The sequence below is a fragment of the Cavia porcellus genome, unplaced genomic scaffold (assembly GCF_034190915.1).
Source record: "Cavia porcellus strain 051 isolate PalLab524CR breed Dunkin Hartley unplaced genomic scaffold, mCavPor4.1 scaffold_6, whole genome shotgun sequence".
Lineage (NCBI taxonomy): Eukaryota > Metazoa > Chordata > Mammalia > Rodentia > Caviidae > Cavia > Cavia porcellus.
The window spans coordinates 77,633,636-77,660,476 of NW_026947489.1; the positions used below are offsets into that span (position 1 = coordinate 77,633,636).

At 49.2% G+C, this 26,841-nt stretch overlaps 2 protein-coding genes across 4 annotated transcripts; one reads left to right on the top strand and one right to left on the bottom strand.

Annotated features, from left to right (window-relative positions):
* The first annotated feature begins 1,782 nt into the window (after positions 1 to 1,782).
* Liat1 (ligand of ATE1) lies at positions 1,783 to 9,258 on the top strand. Of its 2 annotated transcripts, none has more exons than XM_003469545.5 (2): positions 1,783 to 2,194; positions 4,760 to 9,258. In XM_003469545.5, the coding sequence occupies exons 1-2, from the start codon at positions 1,996 to 1,998 to the stop codon at positions 5,161 to 5,163; spliced, it is 603 nt and encodes a 200-aa protein (XP_003469593.2). In that variant the 5' UTR covers positions 1,783 to 1,995; the 3' UTR covers positions 5,164 to 9,258. The 2 variants fall into 2 exon arrangements, with proteins under 2 accessions (XP_003469593.2, XP_005003611.2); XM_005003554.4 differs by having other exon boundaries at positions 1,793 to 2,194; positions 4,763 to 9,258.
* Positions 9,259 to 18,077: 8,819 nt separating this feature from the next.
* On the bottom strand, positions 18,078 to 26,129 carry Rflnb (refilin B). Of its 2 annotated transcripts, none has more exons than XM_063251077.1 (3): positions 25,769 to 26,129; positions 23,143 to 23,255; positions 18,078 to 21,171 (listed from the first exon to the last, which is right to left on the bottom strand). In XM_063251077.1, the coding sequence occupies exons 1-3, from the start codon at positions 25,985 to 25,987 to the stop codon at positions 20,841 to 20,843; spliced, it is 663 nt and encodes a 220-aa protein (XP_063107147.1). In that variant the 5' UTR covers positions 25,988 to 26,129; the 3' UTR covers positions 18,078 to 20,840. The 2 variants fall into 2 exon arrangements, with proteins under 2 accessions (XP_063107147.1, XP_063107149.1); XM_063251079.1 differs by having other exon boundaries at positions 23,143 to 23,252; positions 25,769 to 26,128.
* Between the last annotated feature and the right edge of the window lie 712 nt (positions 26,130 to 26,841).

The following is a 26,841-nucleotide window of genomic DNA, read 5'->3' on the forward strand; positions in this document are numbered from 1 at the left end:
TAATACTATTGCTGGGTTTCACATTATGACACTCCAGAATCAGCAATGGGTACTTTAGTGTCTCTTTTTCTTCAAAGTATTTGATCATTTCAGTCAAAACAATATTCAAAAAGAATATTGCTGGAATAGCCAGGCATGGTGGTGCACCCTAAAATTCCACCATTTGGGAAACTGAGGCAGGAGGATTGCTACAAAGCCAGCATGTGCTACACAGTAAGTTCAAAACCAGCCTAAAATACATAATGATGCTGTCTCAAAAAAACAAATACAAAAAACAAGCCAGGCATGGTGCTTCATGCCTGTAATTCCAGCACTTGAGAGGCTGAGGCAGGAGGATCATTGCAAGTTAGAGACCAGCCTGGGCTACAAAGTGAGCTCAAGGCCTGCCTGAACTGCATAGTGATACCGTGTCTCAAAAAGACCAAAAAAAGAGAAGAAGCTAAGTAGATAAACTACAGATCTGGAGAAAAATCTCTTCACAGCCATAAATCTGACAGGGAACTTAGCTCTTAAATATGTGAAGATTTCTTACAAATCAACAAAAATATAAAGAACTCAAGGCCGAGGATATATCTTAGCAGCACTGTTCCTACCCAGCAAGTGCACATGTGTCAGTTTGATCCCTGTACCAAAAAAAAAAAAAAAAAAGAAATTAATTACAAAGCAGCCAAAAATTTAAAAGATATTTAATGACCCAAGAGATTCAAATGAATAAACGCATTAAAACCTGCTCGATATCATTGGTCACCAGGGCGATGGAACTTAAAGGGCTGAGGGTGCAGCTTAGGGGCTGAGCACTTGTCCAGCAAGGCGAGGGGGGGGGTGTTGATCCAGCAGAAAATGAAACAAAATAGTTGCTAAAAGGCATACTTCGATGTGTGGGGAGAAAATGGTGCGTGGTGGGTGCGCTGAGGCTATGGCTCAGCAGCATAGCTTCAGCCTGGCAAGTGCGAGGTCCTGAGTTCTACTCCCCGCACACAAAAAGTTAAAAAACAAAAAGGCACAAGGTGGCTTCGGCCACACACTATGACAGTCCCAGCACAGGAATCAGCAAACACATTGCTACGGAATAAGGAGAGTCTAGAATCTAGAGTTTGTGGAATGAAACAGCATTGCAGCCCTTGCCAGATAACATAATCTGCGATGGATAAACCTGGAAAGGCAAGCGAGCATACCTGGCCTTCTGGGCCACACAAATACGGTTAGTTTTGATAAATACTGTCACAAAGGACCACTGGAAGTTTGGTTTTGTTTTATCCCTGGAAAGTTTTAAGCGAGGGTGAATTTATTTATTCTTTTTCTCTTTCTGTCCTCTGATTTTCCCCTCTCTCCTTCTCTGCCCCCTCCCTGCCCCCTCCCTGCCCCACCTTTTCTGTCTAAGAAACCCCGTCTCCCTATATGGCCTTCGCTGGCCTTGAACCTGGCTGCCCCAAACAAACCGCCTTGCCTCGGCCTCCAGAATAACTAGGGGCATGGGTGCTCCTGGACGCTTCCAATTATCTTTAAAAATTCATTCTAGAGGCTGTATGGATAAAGAATGTGACGGAAGGGTGTGAAAAGAGTATGCAATTACAAGTTCAGTATGGGCTGGAAAAAAAAAGGAAGAAAAGAGTATGCAAGCAGAGACCCTTTAAGAGGGGGGACCAGGATCAAGTGACAGACCTGGCGGCCAGCCTTAGCCTCAGCGGAGAGGGCTGAGTTTGCTGGCTTTACAGTCCAGGGTGGCCACAAGACAGAAAGGTAAGAATGGATATCATTTCAGAAGGCACAGGAGTGGACCAGCGCTGTTAACCCCAGGATTTAGAGTCTTGCCCACCCTCACCCTCGGGTCTGCAGACAGCCCAGGTCCAGGGCGGAACACGCAAGCGCACAACGTGGTCCTCGGGAGGCGCACGCGCGGTGTAGAGCGGTCGCCATGGAGATGCGTGGCCGCAGCCTGTGCGGGAGCCCCGGGAGCCTCCAATTCCCTGTCCTGGGTCGCGATCCTACGCGCAGATGGACCGCAGCTGTGGGGCAGGGACGGCGGGGTACCTCGAAGAGGGAGAGGAGGACGAGGAGGAGAGAGAGGACGGCGCAGCGGGCTTGTTGGGGTCTAGGCTGCCCCCCATCACTATTGACACTTCAGAGCAAGCCAGAAGAAAGGCAAAGAAGAAAAAGAAGAAGAGAAAGACCAAAGGGTCAGCCAAGGGGGACGGTAAGAGGAGCAGCTGGTGAGGCTGCTTCAGCCACGCTGCCTGAGATTCCTCTCTCTGCACACCCTCCAAGAGACGCCCCTCTACCTGGAAACCACTTCAGAGCAGAAACAGAAACTCACTAATCCCAGCCAGACAGGGACCCCCAGCCCCCAACACACACTCACTGTCCCGCCCACAGAAAGCCCCTGGTCTTGAGCATGAGGACCCCTTGAGCCCCGTGTACATTCCAAGGACTTCCAGGCCTCCAGGCCTGACAGACCCGGCAAGACTCACTGAGAGTGCACAGTGTCCAAAATCTCTCAGTCCCACACAGACACCCCACAGACACCCCACTCCCCAGCACCTCCTGGCTCCGTACAGACCTGACTTTGCAGGCACACCCTCTCAGCTTCCTAGACCCTCAAACTAAAGGCACAGCCCTAAACACCCACACCCTCCTTGCAATCCCTGGAGAGAAACACTCTCATAGAAAGATTTCCCTTGACGCAGACACTGCCTGACAATCATGTACAGAAATGTAGACCCATGCTCCCCGAGATGCCGGCCTCACTCCTGCACGTGTTAAGGCACCTGCTGTGGAATGCTGTGTATGCCCCCCCCTCAGTAGATGCCTATAAAGAATCCTCCCTGCACAAAGGAGTCCCCACCCACCCATCCTCCAAGGGGCAACCCTGGGCTGCGCACTCCAATGCCCTAGTCACTGATACATCCCGATAATCTCTGCCACCCTTCACAGCATTGTCTCATATTCATATGACAGCATCCAACAGAACCAAAGCCCAGTTGGGGTGCACACATTCAGAGGCTACACACATGTACAGAAACTGTGAGACACACGCACAGAACCCCCCAACACACAAAGTTCCTGTATAATAGTCATGCCCACACAGGTACTCCATCATGTCTCGTGCTCATCTGCAGATCTATACACACCAACACCTGCTGCAAACCCCGAGCCTCTTCATCTCAAGCTCTTCTTGCAACTCCCAAATTTCCCTCACGAACACCAGAGTGTCCACTTTGAGAGGAGAGTGCAGGGAGGACATGGCATGCAGTTGCCCATGAGTGCTATGAGGCCATTGTCACTTGTATGGCCTACCCGAGTGGCTTTGGCTGTCAAGGAAGTGGCTCTGACCTTCAGTGTGGCTGGCCCTGGCCTCGAGTTTCCAGACTCTGCAGAGTTGGAGGCTAAAGGGGTAACAGCCTTGCCCATGTCGGTGCAGTCCTTAGGAAAGAGCTCAATAGGTACGGTGAAACCGTAATAGAAAGGCAAAACCTAAAACGTTCTAGAGCACATGGCAAAAAAGTTCACTGTATCCAGGCATGGTGGCACATGCCTGTAATCCCAGCACTTGGAAGGCTGGAACAGGAGGATCACCATTCTCAACTGCACAGTGAGTTAGTTCAAGGCCAGACAGCGTTACAAAGTAAGACCCTGTCTCACTCAAACAAGCAAAACACACACACACACACACACACATATCTACAAAGCAGGGGTTCCTAACCAAAACTACATCCTGAACCCTTTTTAATTTTTGTTTCGAGCCAGGTTTTCACTAAATCACTAAGTTGCTGAGGCTGGGCTTGAACTTGCAGTCCTCCTGGCTCGGTTTCCCAGAGTGCTGGGGTTACAGGCACTGGTGTAGTTTTTGACAGTGGAAATTACAGTAGCACATACCTCTTCCTGTCAGCAGGGGACACCAAATCATTTTCAGAGACTAGGAAGGTAAGGAAATGTCCAGATAGGATTGTGTTCCCTTTTATTTTCTTTCTCTTCCCCTTCACCTCCCAGGTATGAGTTTCCTCCTCAGGGGATGGGTTTTTGGGTGAGCCACAACTTGTAATATTTTATGTGTATGCCATAAAATTCTGAAATGCTATTAATGGAAAGGAATGAAGGAAGGAGGAAAAACGAGGGGGCAGGGAGGGAGAGACGCACCAGCCACACAGCAGAAACGTTTCCTGGTTTGGCATAATACTGCCTTCACTAGTCAAATTTAGGAAGCTTTTCAGTTGTTCTCTGGTTCTTCCATCATCAAGTGTCTAGACTGGTGGCAGTCGGAGACTGGCAGCCCCAGACCTTGATGAGCATGTGTTGAGGTTGGATGGGGGGCAGTGGGGTGCAGTGGGAGGAACAGGGCTCTGGGAGCCAGCTCTGCCTGTGAAGCTGGCTCTGCCCCTGGCTCCATGACATGGGCCGGTTAGTGAAGCTCTAGGGGCCTCGGTTTCCTTACCTGGAGAGCAGGGCTGATAACCAGGTGGCCCGCTGAGGCTATGTGCTCAAACAGAAGGGCCTGGGCTGGGGGTGTGGCTCAGTGGTGGCGCCATGCTAAGCTTGCACAGGGCCCTGGGTTCAATCCCCAGCACCACAAAATGAAAAAGACACTTCTGCTGCCCCAAATGACCTGACCCAAAACACACAGGCAGTGGGTAACTATGAGGCCTGGGGCTGGGAGGTCTGAACCCTGGGAGGTCTGAACCCCTTCCATCCGGGTGATTTGGGCATCATTCCCGGTGGGCTAGGGGCAAGCATGGCCACAGCAGTAACCCCCTCATTTTCTCAGCAGATAAACATCAAAGTCAAGCCCCGAAGAATCAGTGTTCTTCATCCTTGCAAGACAGCCCAAGTCCCAGTAAAGACCATGGCCCAAGGCCAGAGCCCCAACAGGACAAGGACGGTCACAGGCACATCCCTTCCCCCTCCTTCACCACGAGTTTCCCCCAGTTGGCCGCAGTAAAAGAGAAACTTTCAAACCAAGTCAACGAAAGTCTGCGCTGGGATGGGATTCTCTCTGACCCCGAAGCAGAAAAAGAAAGGATCCGCATATATAAGCAGAACCGGAGAAAGCGGTACCAGAGTTTGGCCCTCAAGGGCTTCTACTCAGAGCCCGGCAGCAGCCACTGCTCTGAAGGTAACCCCGAGGTGAAGCTCCTGCCCTGTGATTTACCCTCTGCTCTGCCAGAGTGAAGCCTCCCGCAATGCGGACAGCTTGCCCTTTCTGCCTGCCACAAGTTTATGTGTCAAAAAATTAAAATAAAAGGAAACCAGAGCTGTATCTGGAGGAAGCAGACGTCTGGGGTGCAGACAAGGCCAACTTCTCCCACACAGATGCCCTTAGGTGCCCATTCCTTAAGGGCACCAGCAACTTCTTAAAAACAGTGCTTTATACAACTGCATCTTTTCTGAAATACACTGGTGTCTGTCTTTGTTATATAAGTTCTCAACACGGACAGATCTCTATAATCTGCTCCCTCCCCCCAAAAGAAAGCAAGAAAGAAAAAAACAAAGAAAAAGTTGTGGGACCTATTTAAATTCTAAGTCTGAAACTAATTTCATGGATACAGCTTACACAATGCAAGCATCTGTTAGGCCCAAGAAAATGCCCTGAATATCCTGGAGATGTTTTCTTAATGACACTATTTATCCTTATGTGGCTTTTAAAATCAGTAGGTTCAAGAACTTCATCCTTGGAAGGTTATTATGGGAAGTCCAAAGGGGACTTTTATAAATATAGTTCTCTCCTAATCCCTCAGGCGGCATTTTAAGCAAAGTTCTGGAGCATTAGAGATGCCTGGCCATCCTGCTTATCCTGGATTTATATTTCCCTCTCCACACAGAGAGAGGGAGGCCTTGTCAGCTTGGTTTGCATCCAGAAGTAGACCTGGGACAAGCACTCATAGGCAAGGGGATTATTTGGGAGGTAAACGGGGGGGGGGGGGGGGGCAGGAGGGAGAGAGCCAGTCACAGGATGGTAAGGATCAAGCCACCCTTCCTGCTGGGCAGCTGGAGCTCAGTCCCACAGGATGCCTGGGAAACAGTTCAGGCCCGAATCTCAGGACAGCGGCACCGGAGGCATGTGCATGGGGGCTGGGTTCTGACACTCCCCAGGGTGTGTCCCGGGCGAGGGTGATTATTTCCTGGCACTTCTAGCCTGCCACCCTGTGCAGGCCGGGGTGCCCACTTCACCTGAGGGAGAAATCACCCTCAGCACAGAAATGCACCCTGAAAGGTCCAGAGGGGTAGAGAGGTCTCTGGGTTGCATGGTTACCTTCGAGGGACAGGGTGGAGTATGAGAGAAGGTCCCTGGCTCCCAGGGGCTAAGATATCGTGGGTAGGCAGAACACACTGTGCCTGGGAGAAATTAAAAGTCAGCACAGACTGGCACAATGTTTGTCTGGAACAAAGTAACAGTAGCCCCTCTTCCCTGTTGCCTCTTGGCTATCAGGCAGCTCGCTCTCCTCTGACCCTTCCTCAGAAAGGCCAGGTGCAGACCTCCCACATTTGCCACTGAACCCTGGCAAAATATCCTGAAGGAAGTTTTGTTTTTTGTTGACACTGAATATCATGCTAACCCTGAACTATAATATTTAGTCCCCCAAAACCACTTGTTTTTTGTTTTATTGGCTCTGGGGATCAAACCCCTGACGGGGCTTTGGGAAGTCTCCTCCTGCCCTGGAGAATGGCCAGCATCCAGGCCTGGAAAGGACCCTGAAGCAGGGCAGAGCAAGGGGCAGCTGAGCTGGCGCCTCAGATGCCTTCCAGAGCGACGGCAGTGGGTACCGGGGACACTCTGGGAGCTGCACGGAGGCTCCGAGGATGCCCTGGATGCAGAGTACCTTGAGAATTTAGCAAACTCTCCCATAGTGTTGAGGGCTGGTTTGTGGTCCTCTTCTTGCCATAAAGAGAGGATTATTGTGGCCGGGCAGCTCCATTGGCTGCATGATCTGAAGAAATCCTTATAGAATCCCCCCAGAACCTATGCAGAGCACCTCCTGCAGTGGTGCCCAGCAGACAAAGCCTTGCTCGTTGCCCTCCAGGTGAGCAATGACCTTTGCTTGTTTCTGGGTTTTTTTTTTTTTTTTATTTGTTTGTTTTTTTTGAGACAGGGTCCCACTGTGTGGCCCAAGATAGTCTCCAACTTGCAATTTTCCTGCCTCAAACTCCCAAGTGCTGGGATTCCAGGCATGTGCAAAGAATGATTCATTTTTTTAAAGGTTTGATCAAGGGTCATGGGAGTGGCTTGCCTGGCATGCTCATTCAAGTGATCTGTACGGACTACACACTTATCAGTAGCACTACTGACCCTTGGCCAATGCCAGGGATTCTATTCACCACAGACAAACAATATCTTGCAATCTTGAGTCCAAGAGTTGTTTGGGAACAAAAGGTGGAACATAGGGAATTTTTAGGGCTCCGAAACTACTGTGACTCATACTACTGATAGATACATATTATACGTTTGTTCAAACTCAATAGAACTCCAGGAGTGAACCCTAATGTAAATTGTAAATTGTTAGTAATAATGTTTCAATATTCTGTAATCAATTGTAACAAAAGTACTACATATAATCAAGATGCTAACAATAGGGGAAACTGTCGCTTGTTATGGGGTTTTGTGGGAAACCTTTGTACTCTCCACTCACTTTTTATCAATCTAAAACTGCTCCCCCAGATAAAAATTATTGTTGCACATGGTGGTGTACACCTGTTATCCTAGCTACTTGAGAGGCTGAGACAGGATGATTCTAAATTCAAATCCAGTTTAGACAATTTAGAGAGACTGTTTCGAAACAAAATTTTAAACCAGGCACATCCTATAATCCCAGCACTTGGGAGGCTGAGCCATGAGTTCAAGGCCAACCTGGACTACAGAACAAGTCTTTGTCTTAAAAAATAAAATTGTTTTTGAAAGGATTGGGGATATAGTTTGGTGGTAGAGTGCTTGCTTTGATACGTAAAACCCTGGGCTCAATCCCCAATGCTACAAAGAAAAAAATAATGTGCTAGTTGGAGAGTGCTGTGGCTTCCATGTGACCCTCCCTGAATCTCAGCATTTGCTCCAGGGAAAGCCAGCTCCATGTCGCAGGCCACCTGAGGAGACGCCAGGTGGCCAGGAACTGATGTTTCTAGTCAACAGTAGCAAGGACCTCAGCCCTGCCGCCGGCTGCACAGGTGACCCTAGGAGCAGGTCCACTGCCAGCGATGCCCTAAGATGCCGCAGCTCCGGGCGGGCTTCAGTGTCAGCCCTGGGAGAGTCTGGAGCCAGGGCAGCCAGCCAGGCTGCACCAGGACCTGACCCACAGAAGCTGTGATAATAAATCAGTTTGGGGTTTTTTTGGTTTTGTTTTTTTGTCTTTTTTGAGACAGGGTCTCGCTATGCAGTTCAGGCTGGCCTTGAGCTCACTTTGTAGCCCAGGCTGGTCTCGAACTCGCAACGATCGTCCCACCTCAGCCTCCTGAGTGCTGGGTTTACAGGCTTGAGCCACCACGCCTAGCTGTCTTTTCTTATTTTGTTTTTGAAACATGGTCTCACTATACGGCCTAGCCTGGCCTCCGACTCTGGGCTCAAGTGATCTTTCTACTGCAGCCTCCTGAGATGCACAGGACCATGCCTGGTTTAATAAACTTGTTTTAAGCCACTAAATTCGGGGACTATTTTGTTCCACAGAAGAAGCCAGCTACAGTGGCTGGCATCCTCCTTTATTATGGGCTATGCAGTAAAACAGCTGCTTCACCTCATCTGAGGGCTGGAAAACCCCAAATCCAAACTTGTCATGCAAGTAGTAGTTCATCCAGGCACTGCAGACATCCTTGCTGATGCTCTAAGGATTTTTTTCCCCTCCAGTACAGGGAGTTGAGCCCAGGGAACCCCAGCCCTTTATATATTTTAATTTATTTTATTTTTTTAATTTTGAGACTGGTACTCATTAAATTGCCCAGGCTGAATTTTAACTTGTGATCCTCCTGTCTCAGCCTCCTGAGGAATTGGGATTACAGAGAGGCAGGGCACCACTGCTTCTGGCTTGAGGATTTCAGTGTATTTCCAAAAGCCTTGATGTATATTACAGGGCGGAAGTCATTGCTCAGTAAGAGCTAAATATGGTAACATTGACTGGGCCTCTTTAACTTCCTTATTTTTGTCAATTATACATCAGTAAAACTGGGGAGGAGAAAAGACGGATGGTTTTTCTCAGCGCTGTGCCTAACTCTGTACTTCTTTCCTGCTATGTATTTTTTTCTGTGCTATCTCCCACTTAATTATAATTGTAATATTCAGTGGCATTTTAATGTCTACAAATTCTTTCACATGTGTTCCCTGCATAGTTATCTCCATGTTACAGCCAAGGCTTAGTGCGAAGAGGCTAAAACAGAAGGGTGGCTGGTTCAAACCCAGCCTGGGCAGTTTAGGGCCCTAGCGAGGTCCCGTCTCAAAATGAAAGTGACTGGGGTCTGGAATGTAGCTCAGTGCAAGGGCCCTCAGTTTAATTTCCAGGTTTAAAAAAAGCCCCTCTTGAGGAGTATGGGTCCCTTCCTCGCAATTCCACCAATATGCACACCCAAAGGCAAGCCCTGGGCCAGCTGCCCTGGTCTCCCTCACTCCCTGGTCGAGTTTTAGGAGTGTGTGAGCACCTGCTCCAGGAGCTTACCTAAGGCACCAGCGCAGTAGGTGGGAGCAAGATGTCCAGATCCAGCCTTACCTGGGTTTGACGCTCCAGTTTGCCCTCTTGGTCCCCATGTGACCCCGACAAGTCCCTTGCCCAGTCTCTGCAGGCCTCCTTGTGCACAAGGGAAACTGCTCTTAGCAGTAGGGTGGTAGCAACTAGCAGAGAATTGGATATTTAGTAGTTGCTCGATAAACATTTCCTGGAGCCCAGTGTGGTGGTGCACTCCTGTAATCCCAGCACTCAGGAAGGTGAAGCAGGAGGAACCTTGCAAGTTCGAGACCAGCCTAGGCTACAAAGTGAGCTCAAGGCCAGCCTAAACTACAAAGCAAGCACCAAAAAGACAAAAACTTTTTTTTTCCTGAAAAGACCATGGGAGACCTTAGATCAAAATCTCAAGCAGAGTGTGGCGGTGCACGCTTGTAATCCCAGCACTCAGGGAGGCTTTGACTGTATGAGGCTTCAGTCATGGCCCTATCACAGGAACCCTGGATGACTCCTCCTCTGCAGCCCTTCTCGGTCAGGTCACTGAGGTACACCTCCAGTCCCCATGACGCCCACCCGTCCCCCTGCCTGTGGCTGGGTCAGTCTGGGTAAGGTGGTGCATTTTCCCCTTATGCTACAGCACTGGTGCGTAAGCTCCCATGAAGCTTCCTCTAGGTACCGTATTTCTGCCTCCTGGTGGCTTTTGTGTCCAGCAGTGCCTACTGGAGAAATATTACATGCAGTCAGACAGGATTGGGTCTCTAGAGGTCAGTGCAGAAAACTGTAGCTGGAGGTTCATTTGTTGAAGGTCAAAAGGGACAAAGAGGGGTGACCACACCCATATCCTTCCCATAGGGATGGTCAAGCGTGAATGATATTCTAAACAGTTATCGATCACCTCCATACCACTCCTTCCAGAAAGGTCCTTGTGTGTTCCACGTGCGCTTGCTATGTGACTTGCTTCCCCATTTGACCCCCCTTTAATCAGTATTATCTAAGCAACTGTGCTTGTAATCTTATTGGTGAACTATAGTTTTATCCCACCTCATCTTTTGATTTTTCATTGGCTCAATGTTACCTGACGACTATACTGATAATCTCATTGGTTAACTATAGTTTCATCCTGCCTTCCACCTGCCTCACCTCATGATTTTACTCTATAAAACTCCCTTGAGAAGGTGGGCACCCTCCTGAATCCCTTTCTGTCCCTCTTAGACTGAAGCTTTCTTTTAACAAATACTTCCTTGAATTCATTCTTTGATTTCTGAAAACACGAACCTGGCATATCAGACATCTAGCAGATTGGGAGTCATATTCCCTTCATGTCATCTAGATTATTTGGAGGTATTATGTCACCCTCGTGTCAGATGCCCCTTACCATCGCTGTAAAGGATGCTGCTGTGTTACCCCGTTCCCATTCCATCACGGCACCCCGGGCCAGCACGCTAGGCTCTGCCTGGCCTTGAGGAAGGGTGTCCTAAACCTGACCTGACCTACGGACTAGTTAGAAACTCTCCTGCTGAATCCAAACCTACAGCTTAATTGGAATGCACATTAAATGTAAAAGCTTTGATTGGGGGAAACAATTCCACAAAGGGAATGCTCAGGTTTCTGTGTGTCTTGTGAAGAGAGTCACTGACTACCTTTGTTCCAAACTATCTCTTGAAGGGTGGTTGCACGACAAACAGCTTTGAAGAGATAGTATCTCCCTCCAGAGGCAAGGACAGATTTGCTGTTTATTCTAGAATTTTCTGTAACACACCCAGTGGTATTTGGGGGTTACCTGGAATCTCTCTGCATTATGCTGCTGTAGGAAATAAAGCAGGAGGACCAACCCCAAATGTCACACTCCTGTCGCCATGACTAACAAACCATCCTTTGTCTGTGAACCAGGAGTCCTGTGTCTTTAGTCAACCTCAGTGACCCTGTGGCAGACTGTGAATCTGAAAACAGCGTAAAATCAGAGACCCTTCCCAGTTCTCCACCCCGGGCTAAGGGAGGTGCAGGGCAATCATTTAACTCTGGTTTCTCTCACTTAAATTAGACCACCAGAAGCTGCATGGCGTTCTGCCTTCAGCTTTCAAAATGCATATTACAGGTAAACTAGAAAGCACAGGTAAGCAAAGCAATGTTTTGTAAATCCGGATAGGTCTGGGCGTGGTGGCCTGTAATCCCAGCTCCCTGAGGGACTGGAACAGGAGAATCTCAAATTCAAGGCCAGCATGACTTATTATAAATAAAAGAAAATATAAAATAAGGAGATGGTGAAGGGGGGAAGGAAATGTATTGTGTATATGGTCCAGTTTCTTGCACTGACTTGTAATCATTATGTACTGTAAACATGTACCCCAGACATGTAATAAGAGTAAACTCTTTTTAAAAAATAATAAAATAAAAATGGCAGCAAATGTGGTTCCGTTGGTAGAGCATTCTTGGGTTCAAACTTCAGTCCTGGGGGGAAAATCAAAACCCTTGACCCCACTGTCAGAGAGCTCTAGCCTCATCAGATGGCATTCATCCTCTCAGTCTTTTCTATTAATGTACATATCTACACACGGCCACACAAAGCCAAAAGAGTGGGGTAATTGGGCGTGTGCTGTCTCCTGAGTGATTCTCGAGAGCTTGTCTGGAGTTCTAGCAGGGGAGTGCAGCTCCTGGTGTGCCACTGACTCAGGAATGTCCTCCTCTATCCTCTGTCGGGGTGGTTGTCCTCTGTCCTCTTCCACTGAAGACGTGCAGCTTTGGAAGGGGCACACGGGGAATGGTAAGGGAGGAAGGGGACACCCCCGGCCAGCCAGATAGCCCGAATCAACCCTGGTGGTCAGTGGGGTGACAGAGGTCACAGCTCACGTCCATTCTTAGTGAGTCTTTTAAAAATGATGGCCTGGACACCTCCCCAAGTCACCAAATTGAGGTCCGTACCACACTTTGTACAGTTTGCCTAATAATTCATCATTCAATCCTCTGTTTGTGAACACTTAGTTGATCTCTAGTTTTCTTGGCTGTTCTGAACAATTCTGCAATAAATAGCCTTATATGTACATTTTAGTGCAGTGTTTCCAGTGCTTTGGATACATTCTTGGAAGCGAAATTAGGAGCTGAGAGATAATTAAAACAATACACACTTGCTTGGCTTGGAACTCATGCCAGGTATTCTTCCAAACCCTTTGCACACATCAGTGTATTTAATCCTCACAGATCTCAAGGGCAAAAAAACAAAAAAAACACCTCTTGCTGTCCCTATTTTAGAGCGTAAGGACTGGCCCAGGTCACGTGGGTGGTGGATCAGTGATGAGGTGGGATTTGCACCCAGGCACTCGGGCTCTGCCTGCAGGGACCCATCCTCTGTAGATCCTGTCTATTTTGAATATTCTCCTTGACTTTTCTAGAACCAAACCGGAAATGGCATGGGGAATATTTGTGGATCTTTGATTTTGTGGCCCTCAAATGGCTGCAGGTGGTGGTAAAGTCTTCTCAGAGCTTCGTGCCAGGAAAAACAATTCCTCCTTTTGAGGCTCAGACCCTTCATCTAGATGCCGTGGTGCAGGCTGCCTTCCGATTGGCTTTGCCTAGAAGGGACCTCAGGCCGGCCTGCTCTCAGGCAGGGCAGCTGAGCTTGGTCTGGGTTCCGGTGCCGTCACCCCGCCCTGAACTCTCTGGCCTTTATCCTTTCACCTGGTGTCTTTTCCTGGAGGCTTCCCTAGTCCCCACTCCTGAGTGCACAAACAAACACCAAAAAAGCAGCGGAAAAATTCATTTAAACTAACATTTTTGGAGCCTTCCTTGCTTTGTAAGAACCCCGGTGGGCGGGTTGGAAAGGCACTGTGCTGGCAGAGGGGACATCCTGTTAATTGTATTTGTCCCACTTAATTACCTAAACAAAATCCTTCTGGAGTCCAGGAGGGCGGTAATTTGTAATTAGCGACAACTGCTTTGACACACCCAGGACCCCTGCAAGCTTATTCTGAAAAGCCAGTGAACATGAAGAGCAGAAACCTCTGCGCCCAGCCCTAACTGCTGCTTCTGCACCCACTGCAGGGTGAGGGTGAACAGTTAGCTTTAGTGCCACCAGGTAAAAGCACTGGAATCCCTCGGACGGGTTCCTTATCGCTGCCACAAACCGAAAAGCTACCGATAGTCCATCTGTGGGGAGAATGTGAGTGGGTCTTATTTTGCGTACTTTCTAACATGTTTTTTTATTAGGTGTTAGGGATGGACCCCTGCCCTTTGTACATGACAGGCAAACATCAACCACTGAGTAAGACTTCCAGCCCAGTATTATCTTAATTTTTTAAAAGGAGCATGTATTAGTTGTGTGATAAGAACATTGTTAAATACTGTGTATTCTTTCTAAAAGTTTTTGTGATGGAAAATTTCAAACATAATTGAAATGGGCTCCATATTAATAAATTCAACCAACTGCTAACTGAAAAATTGTATTGAGGGGGAAAAACACATCTCTATTGAATGGGTAATAGTCTTGTCCCTAAATCATATAATAGGACCGGGGGTGGTGATGCACACCTACAGTCGCAGCATTTGGGAGGCTGAGACGGGAGGATCACTGCAAGTTCAAGGCCAGCCTGGGGTACATAGTGAGTTCAAGGCCAGGCTGAACAACATAAGATCCTGTCTCAAAAAAAGTAATAATAATAATAATAATAATAATAATAATACAATAAGACTACTGTTTACATGATATTACATGTATTAGTATTTCAGGTAATCTAGTGATGATAAAATTCACTGGAGGATGACAAATATTATAAGGGACATCTGTGGATTTTGGCACCTTGGGGTAGGGGTCCTGGAACCAATCCCACTTGACAGGCAACACTGTAGACTCAACACAAAAGTAAGCACAGAAACTTCATGTACCCACACCCAGTTCTAAGATTTTCAACAGTTTTTTTGGTGTGTGTGACACTGGGGATTGAACTGAGCCCAGGCTCTCATACTGCCAGGCAAGTTACATAGTCAGCCACAGAGCCACTGGGCCACAGAGGCAGCCATTTTCCTCTGTTTTGACACCATCTTGCTAAATTACCCAGGCTGACCTTGAGCTTGCGATCCTCCTGCCTAAGCCTCGTGAGTAGCTTGGATTACAGGTGCCTGGCTTTCTATTTCTTTTTTGTTTGTTACTTGTACATAAAAACACAACTGATTCTCATATACTTGCATCCTATTCTGAGGTCTTCATGCATTCAATGATCAGTTCTGGTAAATTATTTATTGGTTTTTTAAGATTTTTATGTAACTAATCCTATCACCTGTGAGTACGAACAGTTTTACTTTTTCCATTCCGGTCTTTCTGCCTCTTTCTTTGCATTTCCTCTGGCTAGGGCCTTTAATAAAATGGGCGGCCTTGGATGGGGATCCTGCTGACTCAGCCTCCTGAGTGCTGGGATTAAAGGCAGGTACCACCATGCCCAGAGGTTTTTCTTCTTGTTTTTCTGGTACTGGGGATTAAACCCAGAACCTTTGTGTGTGTGTGTGTGTGTGTGTGTGTGTGTGTGTGTGTGTGTGTGTATGTATGTATATATATACATATATATATATACATATATATATATATATATATATATATATATGTTGTTTTCTGTTTTTTTCGAGACAAGGTCTTACTCAATCACTTGAGTTACCCAGACTGGCTTACACTTGTGGTCCTCCTCCCTCAGCCTCCCAGAGTGCTAGGTTTATAGATATGTGCCACCATGCCTGGCTAAATAGGATTTTTTGTGTTTGTGGTGATGGGAAGAAACTGAGGGTCTCACACACACTAGTTCTATTTATTTATTTATTGTGGCTTTTTGAGACAGGGTTTCACTCTGTAGTCCAGGCTGGCTTTGAACTCACTATGTAGCCCAGGCTGTCCTCAAATTCTCCGCAATCCTCCTGCCTCAGCCTCCCAAGTGCTGGGGTTACAGGTGTGCGCCATATTTGCTAGCTCTATTTCTTGATGAAGCTGAAGCTTATTTCTTTCAAGCTTTTTAAACAACCAAAATTTTGTTTTTGTGATTTTCATAATTATTTCTCTCCCTTTTTTTTCTTTCTATACTGGGGGACTGAACCTAGAGCCCAGACAAACAGCAAGTGTTCTACTGCTGGGCTACCCCCTGAGCCTGCTTCTATTTTATGGATTTATGCTCCTGTATTCTATTTATGATTTTGTTCCCTCCTCTTTGAGCTTCATTTGCTCATCTGTTTCTAGCTTCTCTAAATGGCCAAAAGAGGGGCCATAGGAGTGGGGCCGCTGTTTGAGGGGGTTTCGGTTATTTTGGCAGTGCTGGTTATCAAATCCAGGCTTTCACACATGCCAGGCAAGCACTGTACTACCAAGCCACAGCCTCGGCCCTGGCTGCTTCTTGAAATTATTATTATTTTTTTTTTTTTGGTCTTTTTCGTTTTTATCGGTTCCAGGGATCGAACTCATAACTGCCTGCTTGCAAGGCAGGCGCTTATGCCGCTGAGCTAAATCCCCAGCCCCTGCTTCTTGAAATTATTAATATTGGGTTTCTTCAGTGTCCCCTGTTGCCTCTTCAGCCCTCTGACATGTGCATGCTCCCCTGTCTGCATTAAATATCTAGTAGGGTTTTTGTTTGTTTGTTTTCCTGATTGGACTCTGCTATCCATATAAACTAGAATTTCTTAAAACTACATTTTTAAAAAGTACATAACCCATCTCCACCACCAAATTAGTCTTTGATATGTTCTTAGGTGCTGTGAAACAATGGGTCTGTAAAACGATCCTTCCTGGGAGTTCCTCCCCACATCCATGGGGAAAGCACAGCTTCCTGACCCATGGATTTGGATCTGGCCATGTAACTTGCTTTGGCCAACTGAATGTGGGTAGCAGTCACAGGGTGCCAGCTCCTAGTGCAGACCTTAAGTGGTCTTGGATTTCTCATGGCTCCACCAAGAGGTTTTGACCTCTGTCCTGAGAAGAATGTGCCCAGCCTACCTCCCTAACCAACTGGAGCCAAGTGGAACAGCCCTGCATTCCATTACCTGGCCTGCAGTGGAACAGCCCTACCGGATCTAGATTTGTAAGCAAGAAACATACGCTCTCTGCTGTGCAGCACCAAGACTCTGTGGAGTTCATTGTGCAGAGAAAGTTGATTAATGCAGGGTTCCAGGAAGCTTCCAAAAGCAGATTTAGTTTGCGTGGCTTTGCATTTCCCTAAGCTTCTCTCCCCACAGAATCTTTGTATTCCATAGAAAGCACCTGGTGACACAGTGATAAAACAAACCACTAGTCACTACTCAAATAAAATGGTCAGAATTTTGAAAAGAGGAATTTCTTGCCCATGTGTTACCTAAACAATAGCCATGCATTACTTAGAATTCTGAGTACACAAAAATGGTTTTCTAAGATTTATTACATCCGTTATACCTACTTTTTTTTTTCTTGGCACCAGCTTAACCTGATATACCCAGAAAGGCTGCAGAAAAGAAAACATTTGTTTCAATATACTTCGGACACGTTAAGGACAGCTTTATTCCTATGCACTAGAAATATTTTCCCTTTAAAACCTTGGAACTGCTGATTAGCCAGTCCATTTTATGGAAAATGAATACCATATAAACAAATTGGCAAAATTAGCCCTCATTGTTATCCCAATCAGCCAAATTAGACCTAATTTCTATTAAGAAGAAACTGGGTGCCTGTGGGTATAGCTCAGCGATTGTGCTCATGCTTAGCTCAGACAAGGCCCCCAGTTCGGGGGCAGGAGGGAGGCGGCACGAAATAAACAGTGTCATCACTCCCGGGCCAACTTTGTGAGGACACAGCAAGCCGGCCGCTGCACCACTGCCTCCGTCCATCCAGCCACGTAGCAGCCCTCCGTGGAGCTGCCCACAGGCAGGGAGCCTCGGGGATCCAGGAGCCGGCTGTGGTGTCCTGTTTCCTGCCTGCAGTTTTCCAGCCCAGAGCCATTTCCCACAATAAAATTAAGGGTGGGGTAGACTGGGGTACACACTTCGGTGAGGCCGGAGAAGTTCAGCCTGAAAGAGGTGGAAGGTGCTGCCTGAGAGTCCAGTTTCAGCTGCAATTCCGGGGAGACGATTCTGGGAAAGAGTGGGGCTGGGGTGCAGCCCAGTGGGAAGGCACTTAGCTAACCGCACAACAGCCACACTGGGAGAGAAAACAAATTTAAAGAAAGAATACGAGGGGCTGGGGATTTAGCTCAGCGGCATAAGCGCCTGCCTTGCAAATGTGTGGTCGTGAGTTCGATCCCTGGTACCGATGAAAAAAAAAAAAAACATATAAAATCTTGGGACAGATCCTCTTAAAATTCCATATGCAGGGGGTTTAGCTCAGCAGCATAAGCAACTGCCAGGCAAGTGGAAGGTGAGTTCAGTCCCTGATATCAAAAAAAAAAAATCTCACACTGGCAAACATAACACTGTTAAATGTTATATCACATCTTACTTTTAAAAAAAGGGAAACATCTCTCAGTTTTTTTAGATAATTTATTGTTAAATGAGAAGTCACAAAGCAAAATGGAACAGGACAGAGGTAAAAGACAATAAAACAGTTTTTTCCAATACCCTTTTGGGTTTCCTAAGATTAAAAACAAGAAGAATGTCAAAGGAAAAGATATTCATTCAAATTAAGTCTTTGTCGAAGTCCATGATTTGAAAGGAAACAATTTTTCTCTGAAAATACAAATCATCTTTATTACACAAAAGGCATAATTTAAGAGACAGAGGAAAAAACCTTTTTAGTTAACAAACTGTATGTCATGCATACATGGGAATGTTCGTTTGGGGTCAGTGAGTTTTCATATTCACCACTTCCACCCTGTAAACTACAAGAACTCGCTATCGGCTGGCAACATCTGACCCTCACAGGAGAGTTCCATTCCATCTCCACACCTTCCACTTCTGCGACTTTCAGCCAAGCTATGTTTGAAGGAAAAGAGAGGACCCGAGAGGACTGCGGCTGGCTCCCTAGTGCATAACTTAACAGAGTAAAACCTGCTTTTCTATTTGCAGACACATTCGCCATCACCCATTTCCACTTACTTTACTGAGAAAAGAGCTTAGGTTTTTTCCATACCTACAATGATTTGCCTGAACTTTAACATAAGCCGTCTAAGACAAAAATTCAAAATAAAACAAATAACAGCCCCCAAACTCCCACGGACATCTCGAATGCTGCTGTGCTGGGACATCACATTCTCCTCCTGCCACACTGCCCACAGTGGTGTCCTGAGCCCACCCAGGTGCGCCTCTCCACGGGGGCAGAGCCATGCTTCTGGAATTCTCCCGATGTAATTTAAAAATGACTCTTACCACTTAATAACAATATCACGAAATCAATTAGAAGCATCTGCATTTACTAATATATCTGTACAATTCACTCTTCCAATGGCAGCCAGTACTTGTCGTTCTGCTCATGACCCAGGAGATGACAGGGTCCCAGGGCGGCCCCCTTGCTGGCTGCCTACTGAGATGCACCCTGGCAAACCACCTGCACTGAAAGAGATGCCTCCTGTCCCCTGGGAACACAGTGCTGCTGTCTGTAGAAGGACCAGACAACGCGTCTCTCCAGGTCCCCCGTGACCCTACAGGAGCGTGATTAGGATCACACTTGCTTTCAGCCTCACAAAAACTCCTGCTATGGCTCCAGGGAACCCAGAGAGCTTTCCCTTCTGATTTCAGGACAGGTGGAACCATCCACAGAAACCTGGAGATAAAGCAGGAGGCTGGACTTCCCACACTCTGTAACCCAGGATCGCCTGACATCATGTGGATGTCTTCAAAGGAAATATTGAAAGAAGTCTACTTGCCACTTTCTTTACTCAGGCACCACAGGGATTGGCAGGAGGTGCTAAGAAGCAAGGACCGGGGCTGGGGCAGACAGTGAGCGGGGAGCAGCCTGGTCCACACCTGCCCAGCAGTGGAGTCTCTACTGCCGCCGCCGCCGCCAGCTCAGCTGCGCTCACAGCTGCCTCAGTGACATCTTCTGTTCACATCTGGCTGCACAACGGTCACTTCCACAGGGACAGTGGCCGAAAAGAAATGTCCACCACTGCTCTAATGGCCAAGTGTGGCAGCTGAACTGAGCCACCGTTTTCTGTCCTGAACTCGGCTTAACCTGGGGGGCAGGGACAAGAATGCTTGGGTTTTTTGGCCCGCTGGATTAGACCCAATTCTCCTATAATTTCAACAACGCCGAAGTACTAAAAACAAGTCCATCCAGATACTTAATCACGATGACTGGGACACCAGAAGCATCTACCTTCAGCTCTTCCCAAAGGCAATGGGACACAGGTGTGGCCGTCCAGAGTGGAAGCCTCCCTGATAAAGAGCCCCAGAAAGTATTTCTCCAAAGCATTCTTTTAAAACACTGTTTCTTTCAAAAGAGCCCACCGTTACGTTCTGCCTCATGACAAAGGTGGAAAATACTTTGAAAGCTCACAATACCTACTGAGAGAATTACACAGGCTACAGAGATGTTAATCAGACGCCAAGTGTGCAAGGACCAAGCCAGAGTCCGCGCCTGGAGCCCGGCCGCTGGGGATGGGATGGAAGCCACTGCTCCCAAGCAGCCATCGGTCCACCTGGCCATCCGAAGTAGGCAGCGACACGGGGAGCTTCCCCCGACCCCCAAAGGCATCTTGCATTATGGTTTGGAGTTTTTTGCTATCATGAAAAAGATCTAGGGAATTCCAAGAGTTTTAGTTACAGGAAGTACAAATGGAAGTAAAAATAAGAATGGAATGGAACTCAACTCTCCACAGATTGAACACATCTGGGTGACACAAGTCACTGCACAGTGAACACTCTTGTAGCATGAAGACTTCTGTGACTGAGACTTTTTACAGCCCACTTTTCCCGTGGCAGGGACTGTTCTACCCATCCTTCACATCCAGGACAGCGGGAGGAGCGCTCACCTCCACTGCCACTCCCGGGTCCCTCTGTCATTCTCTTTTTGCTGTAGTCATCTTTTTATTTTCTCTTCCTATGGAGACCTTGCAGAAACGCAGCAGCAAACCAGGAAATAGACTCCTCTCGAGGATAATTTGAAAATTTAAAAACAAAAGTATCTCAGTAATTACAAGATGTGGTGATTTTTTTTTTTCTTCTTCCCCAAACTGGGCTCGGCGATATCTCCTCTAGGGCTGGGATGACATTTGAGGTCTACACAGGTCGTCTGTGGACCAGGATGGAGAGCCAACGGCTGGTCCAAGCCCAACCAGCCTGCGCAAGTCAGCATTCATCCGAGAGGCCGTCGCTGCCCAGGCACTCGGTGGCCTCGAGCTCCACGCTGGACAGAAACCTCCTCCTCTTCTTGTGGCAGTTGTAATCCAGGGTGGTGGTGTAGACGGTCTTGGGGTACTTGGGGTAGACGATGGTGGTGCTGAGGAAGCGCGCGGGCTTGTGGCGGGGCTCGAAGCGCACCTCAGCCTTGTAGCTGCGCCACGTGCAGTCGGGGATGCAGATGACCGTCTGGCTGCAGGAGGTCACCGACAGGCCCAGGGGCAGCTGCACATCGTCAATGAAGTGGCGCTCGGAGTCGTACTTGACCGAGGAGGTGTACCTGGGGCGACATCAAGCAGAATGAACCCCCTTCTCAGACGGGGGGGCACATGGGAGGGGTACAGGTGACTGCAACTGAGTCGCTAGGGGCTGTAAAAACTGAACTATGGCTGTGCCAGTGAAAAGCAGGACAGAGGGGCGGGACTTACTCTGTGCCAGGGGCAACCATTCTAAGTGCTTTATCCTCGAGTCAAATTCAGCCTTTTCAACACTGCTGAGAGGAAAGCGAGTCGCAGAGACAGAAGTCACGGTGCCACTAAGTGGCAAAGCAGGGTTTATTCATATGTGATGCTGGGAATGGAACCCAGCACCCTGCCCCGGCATGAGCTGGGGCTTAAATGCAGGGTGGCAGGATTCCCAAGCTTGCCCTGCACTCATTTCTCACTGCCGCCTGCGGCCCCAGGATTCTGCTCCCACTCACCTAAGCGAGGGCCCTTAATCAGCTGGCTTCACCTGACTGAGCCTGTTTTCTCTTTCTGTAAAGTATGGCTCAGGCTAATGGAGCAGAACGTCAACACACAGTAACCACAGTCACACATTTTCTCTGAATGTGGCTGCCACTAAGCGACAGGTAACAGTACTGTAGAATGAAGTGGCTTCTCCTCTGCTCTCTCTGGTGACCGAGCAGCACTTGAATGAAAGGAGGAAGAAGCCCAGAAATCCTGAGAGTCAACTCTGGAAGCTTGGCCATCCCAAGGGCTCAAGTTTGGTCTACTCTGGCATTCGGTTTGGCCTTCTCCTAAACCCAGGGACTCGGGAACCTGACCTGTATTACTGAAAGCCCACTATAATCTTGATTTCCATAAAATAAGTTATCATTGATGTTCTTCAGTTACTTTATTTTTTAAAACCTTTGGTGATTTGAGTGTTCAAAGAAGCACTTTGCTACCTTATGACTGTAGTTCACAGGGCTAACAGCTGCCACCCCTGGCCAGGTAAGCACCAGCATTCTGTGCTGGGAGTCGGGTGGGAATGTCTGCTCCCCAGGGCAGGTGAAAACTGGTGTCAACTAATGTTATCAGGACACATCCTTGTTTTGTTAGAAATACAAGCTCTATAGGAATAAAAGGCAAAACTGCTCACCTCTAAACCCATAAACCTCTCTTTGTTACACATCAAAGGGCCCTTTGTGTCAATGCTACTGAAACTCTAGCTACAAAACCCCCAGTTACTAAAATTACAATTCCTTTCTTTAAAAAGACACAGCTTTAATGGAGCCTCTCAGTGAATCTTTGCTCCTGGATACTCCTGAATGAGATCATTCTCAGAGAGAGACAAGAACTTGTCCTGTGACAGGGAAACACGAAACAAGGTAATAACACCTTGAAGAGGGGAGTGGGTAGGGAGCACCTGGAAAGAAGAATCAATATTCGAAAAAAATTGTAGTATCTGGGCCAGGGATATAGCTCAGCGGCACAGCACCTGCTTGACAAGCGCAAGGTTGTCAGTTCCAATCCTGATACTCAAAAAAAAAAAACAGTGTCTGATATTTAAAGTACATAAAGGTACAGTACTTAACATATCACATGGTCTCATTTTCACTTTTTAAAAAGAGTATTTATGTATGCCTATTATGCCAATCCCAGCACTCAGGAGACTGAGGCAGGGAGATCACAAGTTCAAGGCTAGCCTGGGCTACATAGTAAGACCCTGTCTCACGATTAAAAAAAAAAAAAAAAAAAAAAGAATGCGCATGTATTTTTTTCTTTTCTTTTCTTTTCTTTTTTATCTTTTTATCGGTACCAAAGATCGAACTCACGACCGCCTGCTTGGAAGGCAGGTGCTTATGCCGCTGAGCTAATCCCCAGCCCCTGCATGTATTTTTTTCAATTGGTTAAAATGCAGGGGGGGAATCTGAAAGAGTACCTAACTAACTATAGTCTTGGGTGTATTTTCACAATTAATTTTTAAAATAATAAGCTACCACTTCTAGTGAAAATTTTAGAAGTAAAATCAGACCTGCTGTATTTACCTTACTTCCTTTGGTGGTAAGGGGTCAAACTCCACTCCTTCTCCGAAGGACAGGGGGCAAAGCCTCGGTGAGCAGCCAGCAGACAGGGCATTGGGGAGCAATGCTGGGTTCTTCTAGGACAGAGAAGAGGGTGGTTATAAGGTGCTGGGTGGATGTGCTCCCCTTGGTGATCTGCGTCCTGCATCATGGGCACACCAGGGAAGGGCTGACCCTCGACATGAGAAGAGCACTGGACAGAGAGCCAGAAGGCCTGGGTTCAAATCCCAGGTGCACTCTATACCCTCAGAAGAGTCACACTACAACGTTCTGTGACTGCATCTGCACACTGAGGGAGCAGCGCGCTGAATCTCACTACAATTTTGTGCAAAGCAGAAAAGAGGAAACAGACTCCATTCTCAACTTCAGGATGGTGACCAGACTCAGAGCCCACCACACAACAGCGGAAATATGGTGAGAAAGCCTCAATGAACTAGAACCAAACCCTCCAGAACCCTCAATAATGTGGCACTGGTTGTGCCACTGTAGAAAAAACAAACCAAAAAAGTGCCACCCAGGGTTGTCTGAAATTAGATCCAGTGCACTCCTCCATCTCCTTCGCCTCTGGGGCATATCTACACCTAAGCAAGACCTGAATCACCCAACTCAGTCTCCTGGGTAAGAGGAACACTGAGATGTCCACCTCTGCTCCACTATGCAGAAAACTCTGCGGCGCAGCACCTGCTGACAAGCACACAGCCTACTGAGGGTAGCCATCCCCAGCCCCATAAAGCCACAGGTGCTCCGCCTAGGCAGAGCGCTCATCAGGAGACAGTTCCTCCTGTAGGAATCCTGGCTTCTAAGATCCACACAAACCATGATAAGCACAGGGCAGAGTTTGACCTCAGCACTCTTTTGTGTTCCCTGGTTTTCTGAGATCTGTCATTTTCTTTGCCTAATTTGAGAAAAGGCTCTCACTCGGGCTAGGATGTGGAGGTGGTAATCCCACACCCAAACTGGGTAAGAGGCAAACAGCTTGAGAAGACTGGCCAGGAAACCTGTATTGTGTTAACAAGACAAGGTGTGGATTTGGGGCACAGCATGAAAACGCAAAACCCTAAGGGGACCAAAACAGGGAGAGGCAGAGGGTCCTAGGGACTGAGCTCCTGGGCTTTTGGGTAGGAAGCCCACTTGGGAAAAAGGAAGTGGGTACGAACCAAGGTCAGTGGGTCTTGTCCCCAACTCCACGGCTGCCAGAGATCCTCCAACAGCAGGGACACTTCCCAGGCAGCCCTGGGGGGCTCTGTGAGGAGGTGGCTGCAATCCAACACTCATAGCAGCCTTCTGCCCACACTCCCCTGGTCCCACCTTCTCTGTTCCCTCATCCCTGACCATCTGACAAATCCTCCCTGTGCCTCCAGGTGTGGCATGGTAATGGGGTGGACAAGAGAGGCTGTGATAGAACCTTGCACAAAACATCCCCAGGGAATGGAGAGGAAGCCACAGGCTCTGGCAAGGCTCTGAAAAGCAGCAGAAGGCTTCTCAGAAAAGGTGCCCAGATGAGTTGGCCAGGGAAAGGAGTGAGTGAGACTTTGTTGAGAGATAAGAGGCAACCTGCTCCTGGAGTGTAGGAGGGCACCGTTTGTGTGTCCAGCCCAAATCAGGGCAGGTAGAAGATGAAGCTTAGAATGGATCACAGAGTAAGCTCTGAAGACCAAGGTGCAGCCAGCACCTCCCGACAAGACCCACGGATGCCAGTCAAGAGACTAGGTCAGTGGGTCAAGGCGGCTTTGCACACCAAAGTTCCAGCCTGGGCTCACAGCACTGACACCAGCTACTTCAGGGGGAGGGGTAGCGCTCTACCCATCCCCTAAACTCTACTTCCGCCCATCCTCCTTTGAGCTTTGACAGGATGTGGCCTCTCCTGAGCTCTGAGTAAAGGTAACAAACACCAACATCTGAGCCACTCCTAAGGCAATGAACAGACTTGGTGGATTTTGTTCTTTAAGCTTTAAAATAAAAAGATTAATACTTTTAAAATTCCAATCATCAGAAGGCCTCTCATCTGTTAAGCGCAGGACTGGGTTAGGTGTGCAAGACAAGGGTGACCACTTGGAATGTGGATCTTGGGGTGCCTCAAAGGTCCCCCAAAGACTGGCCTGTTAGCTCTGAATCGGGGAGCCCAGAGCACACCCCTTCTCGGGACCTTCCAGGAGGAGGCAGGCCTAGGGAGGGCTGCCAGCTACGGGCAAAGCCGCAGGGTGTTGGGTTCACGAGAGGGGGAGGGGGAGGGGGAGGCTGAGGCTCCCCGGTGTTGTCCCGCGAGCCCCACCCGCCCCCGCCCCTCCTGGGAAGGAATGCGGTGGAGCCGCAGCCTGGCAGCCCCGGGGACCGCCACCTCGAAGGGAGGAGACCGCGACTCGTCTCTCCCAGGGCTCCCGCGCCTCCCAGGCGATGACAATTTTCCAGCCACCGGCTCCAGCTGGCCAAGGCTCTCGCGGAGCTCCCGCCCCGAGATGCCGGCGAAGGCCACGCCGTCTCCACGGGCGGGTGGTGGCACCGACAGCGCGCCCCGGGCGACGCAGCACGACCGCCGGGGTTCCCCGACCGGCCGTGGGCGGGCGGAGGAAAGGAGAAGGGAGGCACTCACCGGGGCCGCGGGGGTCGCCGCCGCGTAGGGCTCCAGCGCGCCGGGAGGCGGAGCGCGCTCCCCGCCGCCACCCGCGCTGCCCCCGGCCGCCGCGAGCCCCCAGTGGCTGGGGCTGGGGCTGGGGGGCAACCCCGAGTCCGGGCTGTCCAGGACGCCGTCTCCCTTCTTCTTCGTGTCCACGAGCTCGGGGACATCCTGCAGGCTCAGCCGGCCCACCATGGCTCTGCGCCCAGCAAGGCCGGCGGTAGCGGGCGCGGGGGTCGCGAGCGAGCGACGGTGCACACGCGGGCCCGGCCGCTGCCCTGCGGACCGCCCTCCCCGCCCCGCAGCCCGCGCGCGGCCCGGGTCTCGCCGGCCGCCAAGCTCCCGGCCCCGCCCCCGCCCCGCCCCGCCCGCCGGCCCCGCCCCCCGCCGCCCCGCTGCCAACCCGGGCGCCAGGGGCCGCTGCGCTCCAGCCGTGCGCCGCCAGCGCCGCGCTCGCCCTGGGCGCCAATCGCCGCGCGCTAGGGGCACAATGCGATCCGCGCGGCGGGCGGGCCAGACTCCCGGCCGGGTCTGCCCCCCACCTCGCCACGAGCGGAGGTGGAAGCCCCTCTCGAGCCCGGGCCCGGGGGTCGCGGTGACCCCTTTCCCCTCCCCAGTGGATCTCGGCAGGCGCTAATGTCTCCAGAGCTGACAGTCCAGGGGAGCCAGTCCCAGCCTGCAGAGGCCTCGGGGAACAAGCAAACAACTGGAAATTATTAATAGTTAATGCGCTTCGTATGGCTCCAGCCGCCTGTTGGCTCAGCAAGGCAGGCTCTGACGCTCACGTCTGCCCCGCAGAAAAGAGGCCTGCTCGTTACTCCTGGGGGCCTGGGGTAGGGGTGTGGCGCCTCACCTGGGTGCGCAGCTGAACAGGCTGGGGCCACACCAAGCAGGGAAGTTCTGCGAGGCGCAGAGGTGGACTCTTAGGATGGACTAGCTCGGCAGGCTGCCCACTAGCTGTCTCAGGGGTCACAGGCCCTCTAGTGGGAGCCATAGTTTTTCACTCACCAGAACTCTTCAGGGCCCCAGGGGCTCACTTCCGAAAAAAC

Bases quoted from the DNA above. Each gene is read 5' to 3' on its own strand.
- Liat1 (XM_003469545.5), top strand. From the start codon at position 1,996: ATGGACCGCAGCTGTGGGGCAGGGACGGCGGGGTACCTCGAAGAGGGA. The intron at 2,195-4,759 runs GTAAGAGGAGCA...TCATTTTCTCAG, and splicing joins AGGGTCAGCCAAGGGGGACG to CAGATAAACATCAAAGTCAA.
- Rflnb (XM_063251077.1), bottom strand. From the start codon at position 25,987: ATGGTGGGCCGGCTGAGCCTGCAGGATGTCCCCGAGCTCGTGGACACG. The intron at 23,256-25,768 runs GTGAGTGCCTCC...TCTCTGTCCTAG, and splicing joins CGGCGACCCCCGCGGCCCCG to AAGAACCCAGCATTGCTCCC. The intron at 21,172-23,142 runs GTAAATACAGCA...ATGTCGCCCCAG, and splicing joins TTACCACCAAAGGAAGTAAG to GTACACCTCCTCGGTCAAGT.